The following is a 24,292-nucleotide window of genomic DNA, read 5'->3' as shown; positions in this document are numbered from 1 at the left end:
GTGACAGATCATGTGACACAGATTGCACACAGGTGGACTTTATTTAACTAATTTCGTGACTTCTGAAGGTAATTGGTTGCACCAGATCTTATTTTAGGGGCTTCATAGCAAAGGGGTGAATACATATGCACGCACCACTTCACCAATTTGGACTATTTTGTGTATGTCCATTACATGATATCCAAATAAAAATCTATTTAAATTACAGGTTGTAATGCAACAAAATAGGAAAAACGCCAAGGGGGATGAATACTTTTGCAAGGCACTGTATAGATGGCCAGCTAGTAGCTAGGTGACTTTAATAAAATCTCCCTAGAGTCGATTGATGCACCGGTTACATAACAAAAAAAGCTAGAGGTACACTACCGGTCAAAGGTTTTAGAACACCTACTCATTCAAGGTTTTTGTTTTTATTTTTACTATTTTCAACCTTGTAGAATAATAGTGAAGACATCAAAACTATGAAATAACACTTATGGAATCATGTAATAACCAAGAAAGTGTTAAACAAATCAAAATATATTTTATATTTGAGATTCTTCAAATAGCCACCCTTTTGCCTTGATGAAAGCTTTGCACACTCCTGGCATTCTCTCAACCAGCTTCACCTGCAATGCTTTTCCAACAGACTTGAAGGAGTTCCCACATATGCTGAGCACTTGTTGGCAGCTTTTCCTTCACTCTGCGGTCCAACTCATCCCAAACCATCTCAATTGGGTTGAGGTCGGGGGATTGTGGAGGCCAGGTCATCTGATGCAGCACTCAATCACTCTCCTTCTTGGTAAAATAGCCCGGATGTGTGTTGGGTCATTGTCCTGTTGAAAAACAAATGATTGTCCCACTAAGCCCAAACCAGATGGGATGGCGTATCGCTGCAGAATGCTGTGGTAGCCATGCTGGTTAAGTGTGCCTTGAATTCTAAATAAATCACAGTGTCTCCAGCAAATCACCCCCTCACCATAACACCTCCTCCTCCATGCTTTACAGTGGGAACTAGACATGCGGAGATCATCCGTTCACCCACACCGCGTCTCACAAAGACAAGGTGGTTGGAACCAAAAATCTCCAATTTGGACTCCAGACCAAAAGGGCAAATTTCCACCAGTCTAATGTCAATTGCTCGTGTTTCTTGGCCCAAGCAAGTCTCTTCTTCTTATTGGTGTTCTTTAGTAGTGGTTTCTTTGTAGCAATTCGACCATGAAGGCCTGATTCACACAGTCTCCTCTGAACAGTTGATGTTGAGATGTGTCTGTTACTTGAACTCTGTGAAGTATTTATTTGGGCTGCAATCTGAGGCTGGTATCTCTAATGAACTTATCCTCTACAGCAGAGGTAACTCTGGGTCTTCCATTCCTGTGGCGGTCCTCATGAGAGCCAGTTTCATCATATCGCTTGATGGTTTTTGCGACTGCACTTGAAGAAACTTTCAAAGTTCTTGAAATGTTCCGTATTAACTGAACTTCATGTCTTAAAGTAATAATGGACTGTCATTTCTCTTTGCTTATTTGAGCTGTTCTTGCCATAATATGGACTTGGTCTTTTACCAAATGGGGCTATCTTCTGTATACCCCCCTACCTTGTCACAACAACTGATTGGCTCAAACGCATTAAGAAGGAAAGACATTTCACAAATTAACTTTTAAGAAGGCACACCTGTTAATTTAAATGCATTCCAGGTGACTACCTCATGAAGCTGCTTGGGAGAATGCCAAGAGTGTGCAAAGCTGTCATCAAGGCAAAGGGTGGCTATTTGAAGAATCTCAAATATAAAATATATTTTGATTTGTTTAACACTTCCTTGGTTACTACATGATTCCATGTGTGTTATTTCATAGTTTTGATGTCTTCACTATTATTCTACAATGTAGAAAATAGTAAAAATAAAGAAAAACCCTTGAATGAGCAGGTATTCTAAAACCTTTGACCGCAGTGTTTTTTTTTGCATTGGAAGCGTCTCAATCCACCGCATCCGCCAGTGTCGCACTTCTGCATCTGTGGTGAAAGGTGTCAGAGTTAGAGCAGTGTTTGTCAGACCATGAGACATCCCGAAAATCAGTCTTCTGACGTATACGTCTGTAGTGTCCGAACGGTTTGACCTACAAACTAGTATGACCACTCTATGGAAAGGGGAGATTCTCATGAACACAATGGTTTTCTCCGTACGACCCCCACAAGTGCATGGGACTCGTCTGAAGGTAACCAGTAACAGTAAAAAAAAAAAAAAAAAAAAAAAGTATGATGGTAGTTTTGTGCCTACACCAAAAAAGGGTTTAAATGTGTAAAAAAAAAAAATATTTCCTGATTTTATTTCATTTTTTTCTCTTAGGACAGACACTTCAAAACCTTGTTTCTTATGATTTATTTTTTTACCCTCATTTTTGCCATTTATGAATGGTGTTATTCAATGCGTTTCTATGGGCTTTAGTAGTAAAGTTCAAAATCAATATTTTATCCAATTTTTTTTTATAGATATTGATTTGATACCTAAAGTGGTCCTAAAATTCAAAATCCAATATCTAAACTACTACTACTACGTAACATATCTAAACATAATTTCTCTCCCAGCCCAGGTCATGATGAACATTTCCATTGAACAATGGAACAACACAATTTTCTGTCTGATAGAGGAAGTGGAATAGAGAATAGAACCAGGGACTAGGGAAGGACAGCTCTGTCTGAAATAGATTACTGAGAACATGATTTCTCTTTACAGAGCAAAGGGTGACCTTGGCAAGTAGCCTATTTAGCCATCGATATAGAGATATTTTTCCGAGGATGATATGAGGGTTAGGGATGGGCATGAGTAATCAAGTACTCAAACGGACGTCAAAGCTCGATCTGTAACCAGAGATCACATTTCAAATACTGTAAAACTATTTGGTGGAATGTGCTTTATGGCTGACCGAACAGGCAAGTTAAATGTTGTCTTGAAGAAAACATTAAATTTGCTTTGACTCTAGTGTTCTATTTGTACATGTGCATTTGCGGGGCACAACAAGAAAGAAACCAAGCATCACACTGTTCTTCTCCCTAAATGACCTTTACCCTCCATGTCTCATTCACTCAATTGCGTTCCAACCACTCCCTCTACACATGCGTGCTGAGTGCGCACACAAGCTCCCGTTAGGCTTACAGAAATAAATGCCTATTAAAAACATATCTAACTGATAGGATATACAAACTACATTCCTTGACAACAGACAAGTTTTACCATCACAAATTCAAAATGGACTGGTTGATTGAAGTAGCAAAATATGTGCTCCAAAAACGAGCTGCAGTTTTGGAATAATTGTCTCGTCTAACTTCCGCTTAAACTACTTTGCGAACTGCTAGTGCCATTTACAGTTGGTTAGCCGAGGCTATAACCCCCTAAACATACAGGTTCCACATGGAAAATATGCAAAAACATTTGTTTGATAAAGACAAAGAGTGTATCTTCATCAGAATCATATGCCTACTCATATGCTTTACTCCCGAGTGGCGCAGTGGTCTAAGGCACTGCATCGCAGTGCTAGCTGTGCCACTAGAGATCCTGGTTTGAATCCAGGCTCTGTTGTAGCCTGCTGCGACCAGGAGACCCATGGGGTGGCGCACAATTGGCCCAGCGTCGTCCAGGGTAGGGGAGGGAATGGCCGGCAGGGATGTAGCTCAGTTGGTAGAGCATGGCGTTTGCAACGCCAGGGTTGTGGGTTTGATTCCCATGGGGGGCCAGTATGAAATTTTAAAATTAAATTAATGTATGCACTCACTAACTGTAAGTCGCTCTGGATAAGAGCGTCTGCTAAATTACTAAAAATGTCAAATGTACTCATGAAACAGATGTCGTGGCCGTAATTCATCACCATGCAGTGTTCCATGTGGAATTGTTCATCCATTTGGAAAATTCCAAAGAACAGGCAGAATAAACTAAATCGAACGTCTGTATATCAAAAAGACACATTTAGGTTTTTCTTTCAACTCGCCAAATTGAGCCCCGCTTCAAATGATCACTGAGACTAACTGCTCCAGACGCATCACTTCAGACTGGCAACTTCTTTCCTTTTTGAAGATTGTGTTCCACAATATAATATAACCAATTGATATCACGGTTTCAGTAAATTAATCTTAAAATGGCACTTGCTTTTTTATTTCCTGAATATATAAATGGAGTGCTTGAAAAAAAATAATGCGAGTTGAACGGTCAACAAATGTCAAACGCTACAGGATGATATGAGGATTCGAATTATTCATACCCCTCGACTTACTCCACATTTTGTTGTGTTACAGCCTGAATTTTCTCTCCCATCTACACACAATTCCTCAGTGACAATGTGAAAATGTATTGAAAATGAAATACAGAAATATCCAAATCCCTTGACTTTTTCCACATTGTTACGTTACAGACTTATTCTAAAATGGATTCAATAGTTTTTTTCCCCCTCATCAATCTACACACAATACCTCAATGACAAAGTAAAAACAGGTTTGTATACATTTTTGCACATTTATTAAAAATAAAGAACTGAAATATTACATAAGTATTCAGACGTTTTACTCAGTACTTTGTTGAAGCACCTTTGGCAGTGATTACAGCCTCAAGTCTTCTTGGGTATGACGCTACAAGCTTGGCACACCTGTATTTTGGGGAGTTTCTCCCATTCTTCTCTGCAGATCCTCTCAAGCTCTGTCAGGTTGGATGGGGGGCATTGCTGCACATCTATTTTCAGGTCTCTCCAGAGATGTTCGATCAGGTTTTAGGTCCGGGCTCTGGCTGGGCCACACAAGGACATTCAGAGACTTGTCCCGAAGCCACTCCTGTGTTGTCTTGGCTGTGTGCTTAGGGTCGTTGTCCTGAGCGCTCTGAAGCAGGTTTTCATCAAGGATCTCTCTGTACTTTGCTCTATTCATCTTTCCCTCGATCCTGACTAGTCTCCCAGTCCCTGCCGCTGAAAAACATCCCCACAGCATGATGCTGCCACCACCATGCTTCACCGTAGGGATGGTGCCAGGTTTCCTCCATACGTGACGCTTGGCATTCAGGCAAAAGAGTTCAATCTTGGTTTCATCAGACCAGAGAATCTTGTTTCTCATGGTCTGAGAGTCTTTAGGTGGCAAACTCCAAGCGGGCTGTCATGTGCCTTTTACTGAGGAGTGGCTTCCATCTGGCCACTCTACCATAAAGGCCTGATTGGTGGAGTGCTGCAGAGATGGTTGTCCTTCTGGAATGTTCTCCCATCTCCACAGAGGAAATCCAGAGCTCTGTCAGAGTGACCATCGGGTTCTTGGTCACCTCCCTGACCAAGGCTCTTCTCCCCCGATTGCTCAGTTTGGCCGGGCGGCCAGCTCTAGGAAGAGTCTTGGTGGTTCCAAACTTCTTCCATTTAAGAATTATGGAGGCCACTGTGTTCTTGGGGACCTTCAATGATGCAGACATTTTTTTTGTACCCTTCCCCAGATCTGTTCCTCGACACAATCCTGTCTCCGAATGCTACGGACAATTCCTTCGACCTCATGGCTTGGTTTTTGGTCTGACATGCACTGTCAACTGTAGGACATTTATATAGACAGGTGTGTGCCTTTCCAAATCATGTCCAATCAATTGAATTTACCACAGGTGGACTCCAATCAAGTTGTAGAAACATCAAAGGATGATCAATGGAAACAGGATGCACCTGACCTCAATTTCGAGTCGCATAGCAAAGGGTCTTAATACTTATGTAAATAAGGTGTTTTTTATTGCTAATAAATGTGCAAAAATGTCTAAAAACCTGTTTTCGCTTTGTCATTTTGGGCTATTGTGTGTAGATTGCTGAGGATTTTTATTTATTTAATACATTTTAGAATAAGGCTGTAACGTAACAAAATGTGGAAAAGGTCAAGGGGCCTGAATGCTTTCTGAAGGCACTGTATTTTTTAATTCTGTACAGGCTTCCTTCTTTTCACTCTGTCATTTAGGTTAGTATTGTGGAGTAACTACAATGTTGTTGATCCATCCTCAGTTTTCTCCTTTCACAGCCATTGAACTGTTTTAAAGTCACCAGTGAAATACCTGCACGGTTTCCTTCCTCTCCGGCTACTGAGTTAGGAAGGACGCATGCATCTTTGTAGTGACTGGGTGTATTGATACACCATCCAAAGTGTAATTAATAACTTCACCATGCTCAAAGGGATATTCAATGTCTGCGTTTTATTTTATTTTACCCATCTACCAATCGGTGCCCGTCTTTGTGAGGCATTGGAAAAAAATCTTTGTGGTTGAATCAGTGTTTGAAATGTACTGCTCGACTGAGGGACCTTACAGATAATTGTATGTGTGGGGTACAGAGATGAGGTAGTCATTCAAAAATCATGTTAAACACTATTATTGCACACAGAGTGAGTCCATGGAACTTATTATGTGTCTTGTTACAGTAATCTAAAAGGTTGCTTGTTCGAATCCCCGAGCCGGCAAGGTGGAAAAATCTGCCGTTCTGCCCTTGAGCAAGGCAGTTAACCCCCACAACAACTGCTCAACGGTATAACGTGGATGTCGATTAAGGCAGCTCCCGGCACCTCTCTGATTAAGAAGGGTTAAATGCTGAAGACTCATTTCAGTTTAATGCATTGTTGTGCAACTTCCCTTTCCCAGAGTATGCAACTTACTACTTATTAACACATCTTTACTGCTGAACTTATTCAGGCTTGCAATAACAAAGGGGTTGAATACTTACTCAAGATATTTAAGCTTTTTATTTTTAATTAATTTGTAAACATTTCTAAAATCTTAAATCACACTTTTGACATTATGGGATATTGTGTGTATCGTCGTGGTCAAATGTTTTGAGAATGACACAAGTATTGGTCTTCACAAAGTTTGCTGCTTCAGTGTTTTTAGATATTTTTGTCAGATGTTACTATGGTATACTGAAGTATAATTACAAGCATTCCATAAGGTGTCAAAGGCTTTTATTGACAATTACATTAAGTTTATGCAAAGAGAAGTTGCTCTCGTAGGATGTGTTGGTGCCATTCTGGATGCCCCAAACAATCGGAAAGGGGATTCATCAGAGAAATGACTTTACCCCAGTCCTCAGCAGTCCAATCCCTGTACCTTTTGCAGAATATCAGTCTGTCCCTGATGTTTTTCCTGGAGAGAAGTGGCTTCCTCGCTGCCCTTCTTGACACCAGGCCATCCTCCAAAAGTCTTTGCCTCACTGTGCGTGCAGATGCACTCACACCTGCCTGCTGCCATTCCTGAGCAAGCTCTGCACTGGTGGTGCCCCGATCCAGCAGCTTAATCAACTTTAGGAGATGGTCCTGGCGCTTGCTGGACTTTCTTGGGCACCCTGAAGCCTTCTTCACAACAATTTAACCTCTCTCCTTGAAGTTCTTGATGATCTGATAAATGGTTGATTTAGGTGCAATCTTACTAGCAGCAATATCCTTGCCTGTGAATCCCTTTTTGTGCAAAGCAATGATGACGGCACGTGTTTCTTTGCAGGTAACCATGGTTAACAGAGGAAGAACAATGATTTCAAGCACCACCTTCCTTTTAAAGCTTCCAGTCTGTTATTCTAACTCAATCAGCATGACAGAGTGATCTCCAGCCTTGTCCTCGTCAACACTCTCACCTGTGTTAACGAGAGAATCACTGACAATGTCAGCTGGTCCTTTTGTGGCAGGGCTGAAATGCAGTGGAAATGTTTTTTTGGGATGAAGTTCATTTTCATGGCAAAGAGGGACTTTGCAATTAATTGCAATTAATCTGATCACTCTTCATAACATTCTGGAGTATATGGAAATTGCCATCATAAAAACTGAGGCAGCAGACTTTGTGAAAATTAATATTTGTGTCATTCTCAAAACTTTTGACCACGACTGTAGGTCAGTGACAAAAATCTCAACTTAATCAATTTTCACATTTATGCTGTAACAACATTTTTGGGGGAAATATCAAGGGGTGTGAGTACTTCCTGAAGGCACTGTATATAGTCATATCCATGGGAGATCTAATAATAATAATATGCCATTTAGCAGACGCTTTTATCCAAAGCGACTTACAGTCATGTGTGCATAAATTTTTACGTATGGGTGGTCCCGGGGATCGAACCCACTACCCTGGCGTTACAAGCGCCATGCTCTACCAATTGAGCTACAGCAATAGAGAAGCCCACTCTTATAATGATACATCATTACATTATGCAGTACATTCTACATACAGCCAGGGTTCCTGAATGCATTAATGTCTCTGAAAATCCAATACGGATCTAGAACTGGCTGTTGTTGATCAATACAGAGAAAGGAGAGTGAATGTTATTACATTTACATCTTATCCAGAGCGACTTACAGTTAGTGAGTGCATACATTTTATTTTTTTCATACTGGCCCCCTGTGGGAATCGAACCCACAACCCTGGCGTTGCAAACGCCATGCTCTACCAACTGAGCTACATCCCTGCCGGCCATTCCCTCCCCTACCCTGGACGACGCTGGGGCAATTGTGCACCGCCCCATGGGTCTCCCGGTCGCGGCCGGCTACGACAGAGCCTGGATTCGAACCAGGATCTCTAGTGGCGCAGCTAGCACTGCGCACTACGATGCAGTGCCTTAGACCACTGCGCCACTCGGGAGGTAGAAGAAGTAGTAGTAGTAGCAGCAGCAGCATAAATCAGCATCATCATCCTACCACCATGACTGGACCTGAAAATAGCTTTCCTGTAGCCTCCTCCCAGCAGCACTGCAGCATCAACTAGCTGGGCTGTTAATGAAACATGGTGCTAGGCTAGAGAGGATAGAAACACAACATTAACACAGCCTAATGAGCACTACCTGCTGGGGAGAACCCCCCAGTACTGAACCACACAGTACTGAACCACACAGTACTGAACCACACAGTACTGAACCACACAGTGACACAGTACTGAACCACACAGTACTGAACCACACAGTACTGAACCACAGTGACAGTACTGAACCACACAGTGACACACTACTGACGCATCTTGGCCACTCATCTCCGCCTTGGCAAAGTGTTCTTGTCTAACCACAACGTAATTTGGAGCGTGTACCACCCTGCTTTCAAGTCAATTCGCTAATTCTTCATGCAGCTGACATGCGGTAATGTTAATTATTAGTGTAATAGCCTTTAGTTCTTGCCATTTTGTGTTAGTTATTGTGATAGGCTCACGTTTTAGTGGTACAGCGTACCCCCACTATTTATTTTGCCGGCACACCGGACCGGCTTACTTTCACCCCTGTTCACAAGTAATGCTGGTGTGTTGCAATGCTGATTCTCTTGCTGTTGCATGCAGGGTCGTTTTTATACTATGGTAGAAGAATAGTGACCATTGTTTCAGCAACGGGCTGGTCACATGAACAACAGGCTGGTCACATGAACAACAGGCTGGTCACATGAACAACAGGCTGGTCACATGAACAACAGGCTGGTCACATGAACAACAGGCTGGTCACATGAACAACAGGCTGGCCACAAACCACTGCCTTGCTGCCAAGGATATAAAAATGTACAGCCACAGGGCTCTCCTTCCTTCCCTCCCTCTTTCTTTCTCCCTCCCGATTTATGAGTCCTCAAGGTCTAGTCATGCTACCCGGATGGATATAACCCATTTAACATTCAATACACCCTACATCCTTTGCCAGACTATCTTTCCCCCCCATCACCTCCAGCTCATCAGATGACTGGGGTTGCATCCCAAATGGTACCCTATTCCCTAACCCTATCTGGTCAAAAGTAGTGCACTATAAAGGGAATAGGGTGCCATTTGGGACGCGGCCTGTAAGCTCCACATCCACAAGCCATGGAGGAATAAACCTGGGAGGGGTGATGGAAGCTTATGTAATCAGACAGGATATGCATGTATCTATCTGGGCCATGGTTTCACACACAGGGCTGGGGCCAGGAGTCAGAGAGGAGAGAGGCTGACTGACAGCCCAGCCGTCAGTACTGACCTATGGGGAATTTCCCCAACACCTTTCTGATGCATTTCAGTCACTTCAAACCATACTTCCTTCAGCTTGAAATACTGTCCAAAGTACTGTCAGACTGATTTGTAAGACTGTCATAGCCCCAATTTAAAAAAGTACACATTGCCTGTTGATTACGTCACTCTTTTACATGGGGAGGTCGCAGAAGTTATTTTATATCAAAATGGGGTCGCAGACCAAAACAGTTTAGGAACACCTGCTGTAGACAGTCAGCACCGTATAAGCTTCTTTATGCAATACACAGTACCTGCAACTTGCCATTAAAGCAGTAGACAGATGGTTAGTCTAAAAGGTGTCAATCAGCTCATATCTGAAACCATTATTAGTTTGTTCAGAAGCACTGTAAAAGAATTCAGCTAAAAGTCTCAATACAGTCCCTCACACTGAAGTATCAGCGAAGGTCCAGGCATAGCGGATATCAGACACATGATCCCAGATCTGACGGTCCCCATCAGTCAGAAACCACCATGAAGTAACACAACTCTCCAAGTGTCTCTCCACAGGAAAAGCAATGGCACCTCCTTGCCGGGGACAGTTTGGTAGTTCCCCGGGGCACAATCTGCTCTTGCACTGCCAACTGAAAACACCCTCATCCCATAGTATTAGTGCTGAGCGATCAGTGCTTTCTGAGGTCGTTTTGGATTCGGTTCCATTATTACAAAACAATCACGGTTGCAAATAGTCCTGATAGCCACGATTAGCTGTTCAGGAGTCTTATGGCTTGGGGGTAGAAGCTGTTAAGAAGCCTTTTGGACCTAGACTTGGTGCTCCGGGACCGCTTGCCGCGTGGTAGCAGTTGTGTATATTACATTTGATGACTATTATTTCATCCCAAGTCCTCATCTCATCTCTATAGAGCTGCTGCCTCTGCTATCTGACAAAATCACAATTTTAGTAGTTCTTCAAAGTAAATAAGGCCTACTTTTATGACTGCTGAATACCAACTATCAATCACTTAGATCATGTATTTTCAGGTAGATACCTCATGAAGCAACTGCTCTCTATGTATCCCCTCTTGATCGCGCATTCTTTTGTCTAGCATAGCAGGCATAAAATAAACAGACCGGACAAGTAGCCACGCAATGGATTATGGTTAGTGTAGTTAATTATCACGTTTTCTGCGCTAAACTATGTAGAATATTGGCCTACCACATCGCACAGTTCAGGCTTGATCCAATTGATCTCTAGAGAAACTGCACTCATAGAAAAAACCTGAACGAAATGGAATTCAAATAATTGAACCAACATGGGCCAATTAGTTGTTTAAAAAACGAAAAAGAACCGACATTTCCGTGAATCGCTCAGCACTACATAATAAACACACATACTATTTGGGGTAAGACTGTAGGCCACACACACACAACGGTTTGGACCAACTGTCACCAAGGATAAAAGGACTGGTTCAAAAGTATCACCTAACACGAGGATCTCACTGCGACAATGTTTGTTTGTTTCCTCACAGTGATCAAAAGAACTGTGAAACACCCATGAGAAGGCCATATTTCTCAACCATCTGTTTCTTTAATGATTCATCACACAAAACGCTGCCTCATCGGTGTTGGGTTGGTTTGCCTGTTTTCCTCCTCCACATCCCTGTGGAAACGCCACCGTATCACTGGTTGAGTCTTAAAATGGCACCCTATTCCCTATGTAGTGCACTTCTTTTGACCAGAGTACTTTGGGCCCTGGTCAAAAGTAGTGCACTATGTAGGGAATAGGGTGCCATTTGGGAGGCACTACACTGTCAGTTTGTCTTCCACTTCCCCGTGTTACACTATTCTCAAAGGCTTTCTAAGTCACTGTCTTGTTGTGATTTAGGTCTGTTCAAGATGTTTCCTGAATGTATTATGTGAATTGTGAGATTGAATCTGCTGCCATGTTAAAAGGGACACTTCACTGTAGTCTACGTGAGGGCTGAAGCAACTCCAGGGCGTTTGTTTAAAGACAAGCTTTCTGGCTTGGCACAGGCAGGTCAGACCAAGAGTACAGTATTACCCTTAACAGTTATGCTCTGGGAAAACAAATAAGATCAGAATACCCAAAAGCATGACATCGCTAGGGCAAGGCATGTTCCCACATGAGTCTCTAGAAAGTGTATTTTTACCAGTGCAGCAGCATGCTAGCAATGTCATAATATAATGGGAGAGATGCATCGGCTTACTAGTATTACAACCAAAATAAAGGTCTGGGAAACGCCATCAGCAACAGGGGTGATAGTGTTCCCTACAGCCAGCCAAACGCCATCAGCAACAGGGGTGATAGTGTTCCCTACAGCCAGCCAAACGCCATCAGCAACAGGGGTGATAGTGTTCCCTACAGCCAGCCAAACGCCATCAGCAACAGGGGTGATAGTGTTCCCTACAGCCAGCCAAACGCCATCAGCAACAGGGGTGATAGTGTTCCCTACAGCCAGCCAAACGCCATCAGCAACAGGGGTGATAGTGTTCCCTACAGCCAGCCAAACGCCATCAGCAACAGGGGTGATAGTGTTCCCTACAGCCAGCCAAACGCCATCAGCAACAGGGGTGATAGTGTTCCCTACAGCCAGCCAAACGCCATCAGCAACAGGGGTGATAGTGTTCCCTACAGCCAGCCAAACGCCATCAGCAACAGGGGTGATAGTGTTCCCTACAGCCAGCCAAACGCCATCAGCAACAGGGGTGATAGTGTTCCCTACAGCCAGCCAAACGCCATCAGCAACAGGGGTGATTGTGTTCCCTACAGCCAGCCAAACGCCATCAGCAACAGGGGTGATAGTGTTCCCTACAGCCAGCCAAACGCCATCAGCAACAGGGGTGATAGTGTTCCCTACAGCCAGCCAAACGCCATCAGCAACAGGGGTGATAGTGTTCCCTACAGCCAGCCAAACGCCATCAGCAACAGGGGTGATAGTGTTCCCTACAGCCAGCCAAACGCCATCAGCAACAGGGGTGATAGTGTTCCCTACAGCCAGCCAAAACAGGAGCTGTTGCTGAGACTAATTTGTTTTGTTTCTGATGACAAACCTTAACAGTTGCCAAATAATTAAGAGTAGGAAAAGTCACTGGGATTGTCTTGATGCATCAAATGACCTTGCTCCCCGAGGACTTAACCTAATACTGTATAAGTTAGACACATTTTAACACACATGTATGAATACCACCACTACAGCTTCCCTGCAGGTTAAAACTTAGACATAAGTAGTCATCTACACAGTGAACCAGCACAGCCTTGTTGACCAAACACCTGAAGCTCTGCAAGGACTTGAGGAATATACAGTTGTATTCTAAACCTACCCGATAAAGCAAGGCTTATTTTAAAGTGACCATTTGAAGTCAACATGCTGGCGAACTGTATGTCTCCTTCTGGTTTGGGTCTGAGTCAGAAAGCTCAACGTGTAGTAGTAATCTGAAGCCCCGTGGTCTAAATAGTACAGGGGGAAATGTCACTAGAGTTCAACAGCTAGGTTATTCTATACAGCCATGTTATGTCTGTGCTTAGGTAGGCTACAACTTTCTCACAGATGTCAAAAACATTATAAAGTCAATTACAATCTGAGATACATCTTAGTTAAATGCATATCAACAGCTTAGTTAAATGCAGATAATTGACAAGGTTATCTTTGTATGTGCCTGTCAGTGTCAATGGGACAAGGCACAAGGACTCTTTTACCAGTCCCATCTATTGTGTGGTGGCCAAAACTAACTTACAATGTGACAGGGACATTTTTTACAGCCCATCTTGTTCTTGAAATGACAATGAAAAGTTAAGACTACTACAAATGGAACAAGGAATGCATTGAGACTGGTTGCGGAACAGTCGGAATGATCCTTAGGGTTCTAGAATGAGAATGGAGGCTGATACCGGCTGAATAATCTCACTATGAAAGGAGAGATCACAGTAGACAGACGCCCCCCTGGCCTTGCATCACTGCATCACTGCATCAACAAGGAAGCATCGTTTAATCATCACACACAGAGAGAGAGAAAGAGAGAGTTGTTTTTTTTGTTCTCACTTTTGTTTATTGTGTATTTCATTTGCTTTGGCACATGTTTCCAATGCCAATAAAGCCCCTTTGAATTGAAAAGACAGAGAGACACAGACTAAAGGGACAGACAGAACTAGAACACCACCCATGTGGTTGCTAGGCTGAAACTATTTCATCAAAACACAGTTGACATTCCCAAAACAGTCAGTGAATACTTAATAATCAAAACAGCGAAAAACTTTTAGAGTACAAAGAAAATGTAAAATGTCCACACTGCTCTAAGTGTTAATACCTTCTTTCGTTACTTAACTTACACAGCCGTGCATTACTGTATCCACCTATGGAATAGTAGCGAGTGACTGGGACCTGGTGGCAGGTCGAGCGTTGGGCCAGTAACCGAAAGGTCGCTGGTTCAAATCCCAGAGCCGACTAAGTGACAAATCTGCCGATGTGCCCTTGAGCAAGGCACTAAAGTTAACCCTAAGTCACTCTGGATAAGAGCGTCTGCTAAATGACTAACATGTAAATCACATCTAAAGGATGGGATATACTTTGAAGTTTCACAGATAAATACATATCTCCCATTAGAAAATTAGAATCCAATTCATGATAAATGAGGTCCATTACTGTCGTTCTATAAAGAATGACACTCTATTGCTGGCATGAAGCACTATACTATGCCTGTACCAAGGAGTGCACTGGATAAGTGAGCCTAAAAACAATGAACATTACAGATTAAAGTTATTTCTGTCATGATACATTTAGAATCACATTCGCTTAAAATATTGTGTCACATCAATATGGAGTAGCCATCCATTTCCAACTGAAATCACTGACAAACTCAATGACAATACTGTATTTTCAACTAGTAAACTACAAAGACAAGCAAACCTACTTCGTCAAGAATGACTGATTTTCCAAAAGCCCATTCATTTTCAGAGTTTGTCATCCATGGCCTTCCTGTTTCAGACTCCTACACTCTCTGGAATACCACCCAAAGCTCAGTGGGAATTAAATGATACAGGTACCGTATATCACAAAAGAATGACTAAACTACAAAGATGCGCAAAATGACTTCACTATGACTGATGTTCATTCTACACTGTCAGGAATGCCACCCATAGCCCGTAGCTCAGTCAGTGTAAGTGTTTAAAAGCAAAAGGCCCAGGTTCTTACCTGTGGTGTTTCTTAGGGGGAGGGGGTGGTGGAGTGGGGTCATGGCTTGAACTCTTCCCCTCTGCTGAGAGCTGCTCCGTGCGTTCTGTGCTGGAGAGAGACGACGGAGTCGACTTGGTCAACATGCTCCCGTTATGTTTGCCCTCCTCCGCGCTGCCGCTGCTGCAGCTTGCCTGCTTCTGACTGGCACCATTGTTGGCTGCAGTGCCTGGCAGGGTGCTGCCCTGCTGGCCCTCGCTGCCCTGTGTCACCCCCGTGGGTCTCCAGTCACTGGCGTCCCTCCAGACAGCCGCCCTATTGATGAGCCCCGTCACCCTGCTCTGAGAGGCACTCTCCTGAGCATGGCCCTCCTCTGTCTCCCCCTCCTCCTCCTCCTCGATCCGGCCCTCCCAATTCCAGGTGGTGGTGTGGAGCTTGTGCCTCCGGGCATCAGACGAGGCTGAGCTGTGGGGCTCCATCTGGGGCTTCACCTGCACCTGGACGTCCCTGGAAGACGGTGAGAAAACCAGAGCCTGTATGCTGAGCTCAGGCAGAGGCACCGGGGAGAGGCTGGAGGTCCCCAGGTGCGGTTTGGGCGATCGGTTGTTCCTCTTGGGCGGTATAGGGGGGCTGTTCTGGGGTTTGGGCTGGAGGGAAGCAGGGAAGGCTGGGGATGATGTCTCTGTTACAGAGGAGCTGGAGGGCCACTTGAAAGCTGGGCTGCCGGGGTTGCTGAGGGCCGTGGGGCTGAAGTAAGGCCACTGGGTGCTGACGGCCGAGTCCGGACTGCTCAGATAGAACGTCCGGTTGTTCTCCTCAGTATGAGCAGCCCGGACGGTTATCTTGGCCCTCTGGTTCTGACCCTCTTCTGTGAGCTCCACCTCCAGCTCTGAGTGTTGTTTTTGGGCCTGGGGCTTCCCGTTCCCTCCTCCAGCGCTCTGAGGCCTCCTCTTCCTCTTGGTGCTCTCAGCGTAGATGGGTTCTGACGACAGCGTATGTCCGTCTGAGGGAGAGGGACTATCTGGCCCCACCAGTCCGAAGCCGTCCGGCCCTGTGAGAGAGTCTGTGCTGCTGCGGTAGGAGCAAGAGTCTGACAGAGACAGAGTACCAGGCTCGGAGAGGAAGGAGCCACTTCTGCCTCCTCCACAGGACTGGAGGTTGTGCCCTAGAGGCCCTGGAGATGCCCCTGAGTCCAGAGTGGTTAAGGATGGGACGGGAGAAGTACTGGACTGGTTGGTGTTCCCAGACGTGATGCCCCCATTACTGGGGGCGGCTGTGGTGGTGATAAGACAGTTACTGATGCCGTTACCGGCTGTTGCCATGGCAATACCCAGAGGTGCTTTCACTTCCTGGACAGCCTGGACTGTGGAAGACCCTCTGGTGGTGGTCACCATGCCGACGCTGTTCCCGTTGCAAGTACTCTCTGTGGTTTTGGTAGTCTTGGTGATCTGTTGCCTATAGGACGAGTCACCTTTGCTATTCCCTTTCTCCTTCAGACTGTGAGGCCCTTGGCCGTGTCTGTCCTCCTGGGTCACTAAGACACTGCTGATGATCATACTAGAGTCCTTCTGGAGGGCCGACGGGGACAGAGAAGACCGGGGGCTGATAGGACCGGGGGAGAAACGGCTGCCGGGGTAGTCCATCTTCCCAGGGGTTGTAGTACTCTGTAGTACGGCCTCTCTCAGGGCCTTGTTACAACCGTTACTGTCTATGTAGATAGGGGACAGGTCCAACATCTTCTTAAGGCCCAGTCGGTCCACTGGACTCTTCGGATTGTCCTGAGGGGAAACCTATTGAGGGGAAACACAATTCATGGTTATATAAAGCATACAAACATTATTGAATCACTTCACATTAAGTGACTAAAACCTATGGGTTTCATTCTAGATGTACTTATTTAGTCAAATGCAAAGGCATACAGTGTCATAAATGTGTATTTGAGTTAGTGAGATCTCACCTGCTCTATGTTCATGTTGAGGTCTGCCAGCATCTCGCCTGAGTCAGGGAGCATCATGGTGGGGCGCACGGCGATGGTGGGTTTGGAGTAGGGCGAGGGCACGGTCACTCCTTGGCCCTCCTCCTCCTCACCCCTCAGACCGGTCCTCAGGGTACCACAGGGCACTGTGCTGCCACCGCTGGCACGGTGGGCGCTACGCGGATGGAAGCAGTTCTTACACGAGCCGGGTTTCCACACGTGTTCTGAAAACTCACCGCAGGCCGACATGTTTGTCTGAAACCTATAGCTGATGTCACTGGAGGTGGGAGATGGGATGAACCGGCATGGTTCGTAGTTGTACACAGAAGCCCGGTGTCACACGAAAGCCTGCAGAAATCAGAATGACAATGTGAATAGAGTTGTATTTACGGTGTCGATTCTCATGTTAAAGCACTGTTACTTATCTTATCTCCTTGAGTTAATCAATAACTATCCTAACACAAAGGAATGCTATTGAGAGCACACACAGTGTTTGAGCTGAGTTTCAGGGAGCTGAACATGACAGCGGAGGTTATGAACACGACGATTTAGTTCCCCAATAGGCAGCCCGATGGAAACATTTGACCTGCGGGTGATTTTATTTACATTATTGGACGTAAAAGACTGTGAAATCAGCTCATATTGATTTTGATTTAGGAAATCTGTTCCCAAGTATTCCCACTTATAAATAGAGGCATATGTGATAGTATCCCAATGTAATCAATGTTTGAAATTATTCTGTTTTTGTCAAATACTATATCTGTTTGGGATTCTTGCGGTCAATTTGCAGTGTACAAATTATTTATAACTATTTTTCACCCCCCCGACCATCCGCTCAAGGGAAAATCGGCCTGCGGCTGGATGTAATTGGGGACCCAGAGTTTAACGCGTTTCCTATACCTATTTGAACTCCAACAGATTTGTCAACCTGGATTCACAGATCCCCCTACAGGTACTCGCTGAGACAACAGTTAGTCAGACAACCGGTCTCCTTTCTAGATGTTTTTAACCCTCAACATTACACCATTCAGTTTTCTCTGTTGAATTACGAAATACGAGTTCATTCATATCAACGCAATAAAAATATAACTTTTAAGGAAAAGGTATTTTAGAGTTGGTTGTGGTGTTGCGCAATGATCAAAGCACTTGACACCCCACTGATGAAAACCAAAAGGTGCAATACTCAGTTACGTCCTAACTAGCACCCTATTCCCTACATTGGTTAAAAGTAGTGCACTATGTAGGGTATAGGGTACCATTTTGGGACACAAACCTCCCCTCCTCAGCCCTTTCCTCTGCCTAACAGAACTAGCATTATGTCTGGTTCAGGAAGCACCACAGCTGTCTGACTGCAGGGTAAATTAGAATAGAAAGATGACAGTAAACACCTCATGAGCATGTTAACAGGACATATTCCATCATGGCTATTATTATTATTATTATTATTTATTTAGCAGACGCTCTTATCCAGAGCGACTTACAGGAGCAATTAGGGTTAAGTGCCTTGCTTAAGGGCACATCAACAGATTTTTCACCTAGTCGGCTCGGGGATTAGAACCAGCGACCTTTCGGTTACTGGCACAACGCTCTTACCCACTAAGCTACCTGCCGCTATGACATTGTAGCAACATTGATGTGTATTTCATTGGTTCCACAATAATATTCTATGGATTCAATTTTCCCAGTGATTCTAACAAATTACTTATGGCCAAATCCATCAAGTGTCTGAATTTGTGTGGTCATGTGGTGCCAGTAAAAGTTTAAACAATACCAGGCTTTAACCTCTTCGTGGTAAACTCAACAATCTCCACCACTATCACGCCACTCCAGATGCCTCTGAGCTCTGTCCTCGTTCCCAAGCTTCCTAAATTAGAGGGTCCTACTTTCTGTTGAGTCCACAAGACCCCCAGGAACATAAAAGGCGTTTAGAATGCAGTCTCATGTTGTAGAACGCCTCAAACATCCCAGAGGTCAGAATGCCTGGAATGTGGAGAGGCGCAAGTGTCACACCACCACCCCAGCAGCAGTACCACCAGCAGCATCTCGAACACCTCTCCCTGTCTGAGTCATGTTAAAGACTGGAGGACGGTGAGAAAATCAACATGACTAGAGGGTTTGTCTGTCTTGGTTCTCCTGGGTTCTCCTCCCCTCTGTCTTCACACAGAGCTAAATACCTGGAGACAAGCCTTGGAAATGGCACACAGCAGTACACACTACCCCACCCCCTAAAGTCAATAAGAAAGCAATACAGAGGATGTAGCCTTATATAAAAGCTGATGGAATAACACAGATTACTCATCCAATATCAAACAACACCAGAAACTGGAATTTATGGTATTGATTTTCTAGCTTTATAATATCTAGGGACCAACTATAGACTTGGGCTTTAGGAGGAGGGGAGTTTCTTGACTTAGTGAGATGCATGTTTACACCTACAGCATAATCTGCATTCCTTTGTTGTTTTTCTGACACAATAACTATCTGGAAAGCACCGGAAACAGCACTGATTGTTCTTTCAACTGTTTTTCCAATAGTATGAGTAATACATGTAGCCTATATTAAAATATATGACTTATAGCTGTATGGCACATGGTCTACTTCTGAATCTTATCTTTTCCATTTTCTCATCAGCCTGGGTATCCATCTACAGTACATTCAGAAAGTATTCAGACCCCTTATTGAATATTTATGTAAATGTCAATTCAGTTTTTTATTTGTAATAACATCTGCTAAAATTGTCTAAAAACCTGTTTTTGCTTTGTCATTATGGGGTATTGTGTGTAGATTGATGAGGGGGGGACGACGACGACTATTGAATCAAAGGCTGTAAATTAACAAAATGTGTAAAAAGTCAAGGGGTCTGAATACTTTCCGAATGCACTGTAACACCCAAAACAAAAACAAGACTGGACATGTGGTGAGGAGGAGTTTAATTTGAGGCTGATGTCAATTTCTTCAGCTCCATCACCTCTAGAAATGAACACGGCCAAATCCTTCCACAGATTCTGAGTGTAGCCTACCTCCTCCTTTCTCAGTAGAAATGACACTATTCTATGTAGGACTACTCCTGTACTCTGAGACTAACATCTATATACTAGTATGGTCAGACGGTCAAGAGTCATGACACAAATTCAAGTCTGGACTTTCTTAAATAAACAAAGTTCTGTCATATAGCTGTTAAGAATTTCAGAAGTGAAAATGGGGGGATGAAAAAAGTGATCAGTGGTGCAAAGGTGACCTGCTGCATGGGTCTGGGTCAACTTTGTCCTCTCAAACTTTGTGGCATTCCGCCTCTTGGGAACATAATAAAAGCCATCTTTGTCTCTCTGTGAGTGTGTAATGAACTAGTGCTGCCTCTGAGCTGTAGCCTACCCCCTGACGTCTCGGCCTAGCATGCAATAACAGAACAGTGCCTGGAAGCCAATGACAGAACAGTGCCTGGAAGCCAATGACAGAACAGTGCCTGGAAGCCAATGACAGAACAGTGCCTGGAAGCCAATGACAGAACAGTGCCTGGAAGCCAATGACAGAACAGTGCCTGGAAGCCAATGACAGAACAGTGCCTGGAAGCCAATGACAGAACAGTGCCTGGAAGCCAATGACAGAACAGTGCCTGGAAGCCAATGACAGAACAGTGCCTGGAAGCCAAAGACAGAACAGTGCCTGGAAGCCAAAGACAGAACAGTGCCTGGAAGCCAAAGACAGAACAGTGCCTGGAAGCCAATGACAGAACAGTGCCTGGAAGCCAATGACAGAACAGTGCCTGGAAGCCAATGACAGAACAGTGCCTGGAAGCCAATGACAGAACAGTGCCTGGAAGCCAATGACAGAACAGTGCCTGGAAGCCAATGACAGAACAGTGCCTGGAAGCCAATGACAGAACAGTGCCTGGAAGCCAATGACAGAACAGTGCCTGGAAGCCAATGACAGAACAGTGCCTGGAAGCCAATGACAGAACAGTGCCTGGAAGCCAATGACAGAACAGTGCCTGGAAGCCAATGACAGAACAGTGCCTGGAAGCCAATGACAGAACAGTGCCTGGAAGCCAATGACAGAACAGTGCCTGGAAGCCAATGACAGAACAGTGCCTGGAAGCCAATGACAGAACAGTGCCTGGAAGCCAATGACAGAACAGTGCCTGGAAGCCAATAACAGTACAGTGCCTGGAAGCCAATAACAGTACAGTGCCTGGAAGCCAATAACAGAACAGTGCCTGGAAGCCAATGACAGAACAGTGCCTGGAAGCCAATGACAGAACAGTGCCTGGAAGCCAATGACAGAACAGTGCCTGGAAGCCAATGACAGAACAGTGCCTGGAAGCCAATGACAGAACAGTGCCTGGAAGCCAATGACAGAACAGTGCCTGGAAGCCAATAACAGTACAGTGCCTGGAAGCCAATAACAGAACAGTGCCTGGAAGCCAATAACAGAACAGTGCCTGGAAGCCAATAACAGAACAGTGCCTGGAAGCCAATAACAGAACAGTGCCTGGAAGCCAATAACAGAACAGTGCCTGGAAGCCAAACTGCCTTATTCCTGTCACCCTAACAACACAACACTACTGACCACACATAATGCATTATTTGCTCAGGGCTAGCCTGATGCAGTGGGGAACGCAACCTGTGTGACAATGGTTAGACTCAGTGGCAACATTTTGACAGTCATAGGCAAATAAAGACAGGGGCGGGGCAGGGCTATGTCAAAGAAAGAACAGCTGAAAAAATTGATTTATTGGTTGACTTTTACACTTTCAAGTTCATTGCAGCCATGAGACGCTTAAGACAAGATTGATATTACGTGACCAGTAATTCCATCCTGAGCACGCACGCGCACACGGGGTGTGTGTGTGTGTGTGGGGGGTCTATGGATCGATACTCGACTATGTAATAAACGGAACAACAACTATATATTACCAAATAGGGCCTTACATTCTCAACCCGATCACGGACGATATCCATCGAATTATCTTAAGGATCTACAAGGCATTACCACGCAGTGTGTTTTACGCGAATAATTCATTCCTGTGCTGAGGCGCCTGTTTGAACATCGATACAGAATTTCCCATTCAGTTGATTGACATTTATTCTCATTCGAACCGCGACTCCTGAAGGTATCATTCTTTCCATTTTCTGAAACAAGTGGGATGCCTATAGCCTCCTAGAGGACGTGCCTCGTTCCTGAGAAAATCTATAGATATATGTTGACATTTTCAAGCTCCTTATCTTTGTTCAGCCATGGTCTCAAATAACATGTTTCACTTTTCGTATCTAAATGTGTCATCCTGGACCATGGTTACAGGCTAAGCATTAACACCTGTGACATATGCCTACCCAATAAGGGAGTTCTTAGCCTGGTTATAAGGAGCAAATACTAAGTAGAAGGACAACCTATATAAATTAAACAAATACTGGCTTAAATAAACGTAACTGTATATGCGAATCTATTGGCCGGGGAAAAGAAAAACGCGTGCCAATTCTGTGGAAAGTGTCAAATGTTTTTGCTTACCTGAGCACTTCTCCCGTTCTTGACTTGCCTTGCCAACGCCGTCTCCCTTCCCAAAAAACTCAAAACACCTTAGGTCCCAAAAACAAAGTGGCTCATTTTTATGTTATTTATCCCACGTCCGACACACCGATAGGTAGCTTGGGAAATATGTGGACTCCCAGCAGGCAGCTTTTATCCGCGTCTCTTGAAACTCGCAGCGAGGTGAACTGGTGGAGGAACGGGCGGAGGAACGGGCGAATGGTGAGTTTGAAGCCCCTCAGCGAGGGGCGGAGCTTCCTATTCTAAACGAATAAACTCCACGTTGAGTCGCAGACTAGTCTGGCCACATTCAAGTGCTTGTAAAGTGGTTTCGGATACTATTCAATTTAATTTAAAGGGGTTTTATTGGCATTTGAGACATATGTTTACATTGCCAAAGCAAGTGAAATAAACAATAAACAACAGTGAGAAGACAAAAAACAACATCAACAAAAAAACAACATCAACAAAAAAACAACATCAACAAAAAAGAACATACAAAAATGTACAGTAAACGTTGCAGTACAACTAGCTCACCTTCTGCTCTCCACCTGTGGCGAATTGAACTGAATTGAGAAGGAGAGAAACACAGATACAGTGAGGGGGAAAAGTATTTGATCCCCTGCTGATTTTGTACGTTTGCCCACTGACAAAGACATGATCAGTCTATAATTTTAATGGTAGGTTTATTTGAACAGTGAGAGACAGAATAACAACAAAAAAATCCAGAAAAAAGCATGTCAAAAATGTTATAAATTGATTAGCATTTTATTTTTTTATTTTTTTTATTTCACCTTTATTTAACCAGGTAAACCAGTTGAGAACAAGTTCTCATTTACAACTGCGACCTGGCCAAGATAAAGCAAAGCAGTGCGATAAAAACAACAACACAGTTACATATGGGGTAAAACAAAACAAAGTCAAAAATACAACAGAAATACAATTAATATACAGTGTGCAAATTTAGCAAGTTATGGAGGTAAGGCAATAAAATAGGCTATAGTGCAAAATAATTACAATTTAGTATTAACACTGGAATGATGTGCAAGAGATGATGTGCAAATAGAGATACTGGGTACAAATGAGCAAAATAAATAACAATATAGGGATGAGGTAGTTGGGCGGGCTAATTTCAGATGGGCTGTGTACAGGTGCAGTGATCGGTAAGGTGCTCTGACAACTGATGCTTAAAGTTAGTGAGGGAGATAAGTGTCTCCAGCTTCAGAGATTTTTGCAATTTGTTCCAGTCATTGGCAGCAGAGAACTGGAAGGAATTGCGGCCAAAGGAGGTGTTGGCTTTGGGGATGACCAGTGAGATATACCCGCTGGAGCGCAGACTACGGGTGGGTGTTGCTATGGTGACCAATGAGCTAAGATAAGACAGGGATTTGCCTAGCAGTGATTTATAGATGGCCTGGAGCCAGTGGGTTTGGCGACGAATATGTAGTGAGGACCAGCCAACAAGAGCGTACAGGTCACAGTGGTGGGTATTATATGGGGCTTTGGAGACAAAACGGATGGCACTGTGATAGACAACATCCAATTTGCTGAGTAGAGTGTTGGAGGCTATTTTGTAAATGACATCGCCGAAGTCAAGGATCGGTAGGATAGTCAGTTTTACGAGGGCATGTTTGGCAGCATGAGTGAAGGAGGCTTTGTTGCGAAATAGGAAACCGATTCTAGATTTAACTTTGGATTGGAGATTCTTAA

General features: G+C 44.2%; 1 protein-coding gene across 1 annotated transcript in view; it reads right to left on the bottom strand.

The window, feature by feature from the left end:
* LOC121573438 (inactive tyrosine-protein kinase PRAG1) overlaps window positions 1-22,770 on the bottom strand; it is a 42,715-nt gene extending 19,945 nt beyond the window's left edge. Inside the window, exons 1-3 of the mRNA XM_041885441.2 lie at window positions 22,565-22,770; window positions 17,042-17,407; window positions 15,106-16,874 (exon numbers count right to left, since the gene is read on the bottom strand). Of these exons, the coding sequence (XP_041741375.1) occupies window positions 15,106-16,874; window positions 17,042-17,308 (2,036 nt within the window). The 5' untranslated portion in view covers window positions 17,309-17,407; window positions 22,565-22,770. The remainder of the gene's footprint in view (window positions 1-15,105; window positions 16,875-17,041; window positions 17,408-22,564) is intronic.
* Between the last annotated feature and the right edge of the window lie 1,522 nt (window positions 22,771-24,292).

The sequence above is a fragment of the Coregonus clupeaformis genome, chromosome 9 (assembly GCF_020615455.1).
Source record: "Coregonus clupeaformis isolate EN_2021a chromosome 9, ASM2061545v1, whole genome shotgun sequence".
In the NCBI taxonomy this organism is placed as follows: Eukaryota; Metazoa; Chordata; class Actinopteri; order Salmoniformes; family Salmonidae; genus Coregonus; species Coregonus clupeaformis.
This window is presented reverse-complemented; position numbering and strand designations above follow the sequence as displayed.